This window comes from Penaeus vannamei, chromosome 27 (genome assembly GCF_042767895.1).
Source record: "Penaeus vannamei isolate JL-2024 chromosome 27, ASM4276789v1, whole genome shotgun sequence".
Classification (NCBI taxonomy): domain Eukaryota; kingdom Metazoa; phylum Arthropoda; class Malacostraca; order Decapoda; family Penaeidae; genus Penaeus; species Penaeus vannamei.
In genome coordinates, this window is record NC_091575.1 from 8,321,321 (window position 1) to 8,328,820 (window position 7,500).

At 34.4% G+C, this 7,500-nt stretch overlaps 1 protein-coding gene across 3 annotated transcripts in view; it reads right to left on the reverse strand.

The window, feature by feature from the left end:
• Rrp42 (exosome complex component Rrp42) overlaps window positions 1-7,500 on the reverse strand; it is a 20,215-nt gene that overhangs the window by 11,104 nt on the left and 1,611 nt on the right. For all 3 annotated transcript variants that reach the window (XM_027373932.2, XM_070140795.1, XM_070140794.1), the window contains exons 2-4: window positions 3,941-4,137; window positions 1,776-1,941; window positions 184-378 (exon numbers count right to left, since the gene is read on the reverse strand). In XM_027373932.2, the coding sequence (XP_027229733.1) occupies window positions 184-378; window positions 1,776-1,941; window positions 3,941-4,137 (558 nt within the window). The remainder of the gene's footprint in view (window positions 1-183; window positions 379-1,775; window positions 1,942-3,940; window positions 4,138-7,500) is intronic.

Consider the following 7,500-nt stretch of genomic DNA (forward strand, 5'->3'; position numbering starts at 1 on the left):
TAGGAAGTCATTTGACATGAGGGGATTAAAGAAGAATTTATCATACAAAAACAAAATCATACTCATAACTAAATACTAAGAAGTGGAAGAATAAGAAATACCACATACAACATCAGTGTCATTAAAAGCTACAACTTCCATCCAAAAGCAAAAAACACAGAAAGGGCAACTTCTATTCCTTACTCTTAAGTGGGTGATAAGAATAGGTGCATTGGAGACATCTATTCTATCAATGTCATGTGGATTATCTGACACAGAAAACTCCAGCTCCCCTCCATCTTCTCCTGTGACATAGAGCTTTGGCATCTTTGTGGCCCACAGTGCTGTTTTGACACCTAAGCTGATGGCGTCAAACAGGTTCCCTCCACACTCTAAGATCTGAAATATGAATGGACAAGATAATGTAGGAGTTCAAGGTATCTTCTGTTATCTTTCCTATTTCTTTACTTATTGTTATTATTAATCTATTTTATTAACTCAGTAATGACAGGTGTCTCTTTGGTGAGATGGCCAGAGCATCTCATATGCAAAACACTTGTGTTCTCGGCTTATGCTCTGATTGGGTCACATGCCCTGTGTCCCTACAAGCAAGTCCCTAGCAGTGGGCAGTCACTGCTATAGCTACAATCAGGAAATTGGGGTGTTTTTTACATGGAGATATCCAGTGTAAGAGGGTTAATGTTCTACACATGTACATATTCAGCATTTATCCTTTTCTCTGTAAAACTAATATAAAGTTGCACTGTTAATATGGAAAAGGTAATGGAATGTGATATTTATCATAACCAAAATCCTTCTAACTCCATAGCTGCTGCATAACACTTATAGAATACATGCAATGCTCAGGGTCTGGGATAATACCAGGCTTAACTTACATAAATGAGCTCTATGCTTTGCTCTGGATGCTATATAGGAGTTTTATGTCTCTGACAGCATTATTTCTAAGCTACAGCCTTTCAAAGTCAGCATAAACATTCATTCTTTAAATGTTTTTTATTGATAAACAATAACCAGCTTCTCCAGAAACAAAGATGGGGAAAAAGCATCAAAAATTTATATTTTAGTTTGTAAAGGTGACCTTGATATTGACCCTTGTGCAATGCTTACAATGCCAAGATCATTTCCCCACTCCACTGGATAAATAATCACATATCAAAAAATTGTCAAAATCTATATATTTCAGTATCCTTCATCAACAGGACATACAGAAATTGAAATCTAACATCTGTGTTAGTACTATGTAAAGCTGGAAAACACACAGACACATGCACACACACACATGCACGCACGCACGCACGCACACACACACACACACACACACACACACACACACACACACACACACGCACACGCACACGCACACGCACACGCACACGCACACGCACACGCACACGCACACGCACACGCACGCATGCACACATACATGCACGCACGCACACAGACACATGCATACAAGACACATGCACACACACACACACATACACACACACACAAGAAAAGAAATGAAAAGAAAAAAAGGAAAGACTGCCACACAAAAACATTATATGTTATACAAAAGCATATGTACATCACATCACATGGCATTGGATCAATATACAAAACATAATTAGCATGTTCAAAATATTAATTCATGAATCCTAAACTTTTTAAAAAAGAACTGGAAAAGCAAAAATGGAAGTAAGCAATTGCAGAAAGAAAGCTAAGAGTAAGAAACAAGAAAAGCTGAGAAAAGAAATAAAAAGGATAAGACTGTGAGAAAAACCTATAATACTCACCTCAATGTCAATATACAGTCCTCTAACATGTTTCCCTTTCACGACACACAACTTAGATCTGTCGAGAGTGTGTGGGGAAGAGTATACACGTTCCATCATGGCACTCAAACTTGTGGCCAGGTCGTCTCCACCTCGGCCTTCAAACTCTGGGGTAGCATTAGCAGAACTGTGAAGGAAAGTGAATTCTTAAAACTTCAAGAAGAGGAGGATGAGGATGAGGATGAGGATGAGGAGGGAGGAGGAGATAGAGGGGGAGGAATAAGAGGAAAGGGAGGAAGAAGAAAAGAAGAAGAAGAAGAAAAGAAGAAGAAAAAAGTCCTTTCATTTTACAGAGGTATTACCTTGACTTTGCTCCTTTTAGTTAAATGTAATGTACCGGTACAAGCACTCCAATAGTGAATGAGCTGCACTAACGACATATAGGTAGTAAAGTTATATATATATCCTGTCTATAAAAGCAACTCATTGGTTAAATAAAAATCTTCATGTGTCAATACAATTTTCCCACATACTCAGTTTATATTCAGATCTTTTTCTTCAAAATGAAAATGATAAAAACAATAAAACAGACAAATTCTGTTAGCATGCAAAATATATGAATGTTATTTCATCAATAAGTTCTTTTAAACATATTCAAATTGAAAGAAAAATTTGTCTCTTTGATAGAAACAATGAAAAAGACATTTGCTTCATACTTTATGCTTAGGCATTAAAAAAAAAATCAAACAACAGCTACATTAACTTAATATTTCTCCATGTTTTGATTATGAAATCTTGTATACATAAATGAATTAACTCATTGGATCTTGGTAAAATAACTGTCACATCATGAAAAAATTTGGTTGAGGGTCCGAGTGACAGGAATGTACCACCATGCAAAAAAAATCTGGCTGAGGGTTGGGATGATAGGAATCTACTGTCGTAAAAAATTCAGCTGGAGACTGGGGTGACCAGAATGACCCGCCATGAAAGCACAAAGATCTCAGAGGGCACTTAGGAAGGCGCTCCTGTACTATTTCCATCAGCAAATGAGGATGGAATGTATCATCTATGTGCAATGGATGGAAGAGTGCTGACACTAGTGAGGACACTACTTTCATGTACAGGATTCTATTCCTGCCCACTATGACCAGTGGCACAGGGTGTTTCTGAATACTGAATAATATGTAAGTATCTATATATCTATATCTATATCTATATCTATATCTATATATATATATATACATATAAATCTCTCTCTCTCTCTCTCTCTTTCTCTCTGTATGTATATATGTATATGTTGGTATATGTGTATATGTGTATATGTGTCTGTGTCTATGTCTGCGTGTCTATATATATATATATATATATATATATATATATATATATATATATATATATATATATATATATAAATATATATATATATATATATATGTATATATATATGTATATATATAGGTATATATATAGGTATATATATAGGTATATATATAGGTATATATATAGGTATATATATAGGTATATATATAGGTATATATATAGGTATATATATATATAAAGACTTACTGCTATTGTTATTGTACAGAGTTGTAAACTACCTAGAGAGAGACATGGAGTCTGTGCAAGAAAAACAGTCTATTGCCATCCTGACACATATATCAAATGACAAATACAGACCCTAAGAGATGGCAAAAAGAAAGAAAAAAGAAAAAAGAAGGAAAGAAAGAAAGAAAGAAAGAAAGAAAAAAGCTTAAATAGAAAAAGATAAAACAAACTTGCAAAGGAAAGGCAGTCTTGACACAAGTTTTCATGTTAGCTTGGCCTACAAGCCACACACCTTCGAGGTCTGTAAGTGTGGACAAGGAGGCATCTAGATCTAACAGGTTAAAGATAAAGACAAACAAATCATGATATTTAACACTTTGGGGGCAGATCAGTTCACAACTATATGCATTTATAGAAGGGCAAGAAGGAAGACTCCTACCTTAGTAAGCAAATGCAAATTTTTGAAGGTAAGAGTTTTATCATTTTTTGCTCTGTTTAATTGCCACATATCATCTTTAAGTAATGAATTAATAAAACAATACCTGCATAAGCTTGTTGGTATAAATACACAATCCAGTAATATATAATCAAATATCAGATACCAAAAGAAATGATGAATAACAGGTATATTCACTCACCAGTTGACAAAGAAATGGATTCGTCCATTTTCTGGTTGATCTGGTAATGGACGCTCTATTTCCATCTTCACAGTGACTAAAACATCTGTTCTGTCAAGTCTTACTCTTGCTGACCCATTGGCGGTGGAAACTACTCCGGTCTCTATTTCGAGTTGTCTGTAGTCCAGCCGGCCCCGTCCATCCACTCGAATACCAAGCTATTAGAAATAAAAGAATTTTCTTAAGCATTTTGCTTTAATGATTGCAGATTAATTGTACTATCACTTTGGTTTATAATTTCTGCCTAACCTACTTTTCAAGTGATGGGGATGGCATTATGTACAAGTCATGCCCACTGTGAGTTTAGTTTATTAATTGTCTTTACACATTGATGGTTCCACAGGAACCAATGAGCCAATTACTAGTACTGTCTCACCTGTTTGCCCTTTTCCCTGATTTTTGGAAATATTTTCTTTTAATCTTATAATGATGTGTGGCTTGTGGGCCTAGGCCTGGTCAACACAAACACTCCCATTCCCATGTTATCATCTCTTTTTCCAATTAAGCATTTGTTGTTCTTTTGTCATTTTTCCATGTTTACAAGCATATTTGTCATTTGATATGCTGTATCAAGATGGTAAAAACTGATAAAAACTCCATATCATTTCTCTTAGCAGTCTATAACTCCGTGCAATAATAAGTAATATTTTGTTTTTGTGTATCATCATCATCATCTTTTTATTCTTTCCTTCTTTCTTTCTATCTTGTGTCGTTCTGCTTCTTCTTTTTTTAATATTAAGCCTTTTGTAGTATAACCTGTACCACTGGTCAGAGAGGACAGCAATAGGATCCTTAGCATGTAAATACTGTCCTTGATGCCAGCGCTACAGGTTGGAAAGTTTGTCGACATAAAATACTGCAAATAATTTTTTTTCTTCTTCTTCATGTCTGCCAAAAAGGAGATTGAACCTTTGCAACCTAAGGTGCATGTACCTATGGCTGGATTATAATGCAGTGTGTGCCCCCTAAAAGCGGTCTGGCTTTCATTCTTTGTATATAATAAAATACTGAATAAAAATCCCCATTCTTGACATTCGACTTTGACAATAAGACTTGGACATTTTGTTGTCCTTATCCTGAGATCCTTTCACTTATCAGTAACCATTTATTAAAGGGGCCTACATATTTTCTTACATTAAAAAAAAAGTAATTACAGCAAATTACTTTCTGAGTCTGACTTCCAGTTAACCAATGTTTTTTTCCAACTTCAACTTGAATATATTGAAAAATGATGATTCATATGTTCCAAAACCTATTAATTCAAATCCATGAGTATCGCTGGCAACAAAAAGATTATTTACACTGCTTGAACGAATAATGTTTTCCAACAAAACAATTGCTTAAAGTGTCCAACACACCATTAAAAAAAATATATATTTTCCTTTTAAAGCATGTGGAAAAACATTTTTTTTTTTTACACCAGATATTTTGAGTGCACTCTGAATACACCTGACAGGTAGTACAAACTTTCTAATGTGGCTGGTGCTCTTCCAGTTAAAAGGTCATGGATGCTACTTTCCACATTAGTTTACCACATTAATTTACCAATGGAAATAATAATAAAGTCCCATCCTAAATGCCCACGAGTCTAATCACCCTCCTAGAGCTTTGTGCATTAACCACTAGCCGACGGGTGGCATGTATGTACATGCCATGGCTTTTGTGGACCGGAAAAGGATGGCAACGTATCATGCCCATTCCAGCACCATTGGCTTGTCGGACAGTTTGTTTTCCTCTGGTAGTAGCATCTTCATTTACATGGTAAAGATTTTAAGCAATAGCACCTACAATGAAGGTAAACCTTCAAAATGATATTTTTATGAATTAAAGCAAAATAAAAGCTATTAGGTGCCATTTATATGTAAAAATGAATAAAAATAATTAACATAATAAAACCCTAGTTGACACTGCATAAAAATATGCACTCCAGTTGTCAATGGATTAACCATTATCAAAGGAGATAGGGTGTGAGATAAAAAAAATTTACAATAAGCTCTATATTACCTGAATATATGTAGTGGCATGAGGGAGGTTTTTGTTGGAAAGCTGGAGTCTTATTTGCCATATTTGTGGTTTGTTGCACTTTGTATAGAGTCCTATTTCTTACAACTGTAATATCATTCTGCCCAATTTGTCATCTGCCTTATATAACTGATGTTTATATATATATATATATATATATATATATATATATATATATATATATATATATATATATATATATATATATATATATATATACACTCTCACTCTCTCCATATAATTATAATTATATATATATATATATATATATATATATATATATATATATATATATATATATATATATATATATATATATATATATATAAAAGGTTTGGAAAATTAACTGATATAAACAGATATAAAACACTATCAATTATGAGGTATCTAATTCAACCCTAATATACTGAGGAACTCGGTGCAACTTGTGGCCTTCCCAGGAAGCTCACAGTATCATTTACATTTGAGACCTTAGTATTGCTGTAATACGTGATGTAAATCTTACAGATAAATTGGGCCTTAGAATTTACTGACATTTTTTATTCAATCTACTGTTCACATAGGCTACAATAGATATATATGCTAAAACTATAATAAATGAAGACAAGGCAATCAATATACTGGCACCAAAATTGTTGGTATTACTGAAATTTCATGAATTTGGCAAGAATTCTGAATAAAGCCATGTTGCAAATCATGATGATATTGGTGCCAATTGACTTCGCGCACGATGTACTCGCCAGAGACTAATGGCCATGTGTTAAAACTGTGGCAGGCCTATCCCGATGAATATTCATATATGCATATACACAGAAATAAATGCAAATCTATCAGTCTAGACATGTATATCTACCAGACATATGGATGGATAATTGTACATCTATCAGATAGATACAGAGATATGCATTTATGTCTGTCTATATGCATTTCCGTATATAAGAATATTCATTGGGTCGGGCCCAGCACAATTCTATCAAACCAGCCATAAATCCCCAACTCCACATCACAAACTTTATGCAATATTATAAGTTACCGTGCATGGGCTCCCAATAACCCCTGGGAAACTGTCTTCATCTCGGAAAGCAAGATAAGATAGAGCTTGGAAACTTGGAAGCACTGAACAAACTTTGATTGTGTGCAATGTTTCCAGGATCTCTAATTATTTGTTACCATTCGTGTTGGTATATTTTTTCATGTACAAACAACTGCAATTCTTTGTTCTCTACAAGAATATCATCTTCAATTTGGTCAAGCAAAAGATTAACCCACTTAGCTCTACTAGACATTTACCTGGATTCCTCTCCTTCTTTAGTATTCATATATGTAACTATCAATTTGAGCAAAACCTCCTATACAAATATCCTCCCTGTGCACTTGTCAGGATGGAAAGCAGGACCTCCACAAAGAGGGATACAGTACACACAAACCCGTGAGATTGTAGGGTGTACATAGGCTAATGCAGGGGCTGTGCTACTGCTAAAAACATATCACCTATATAC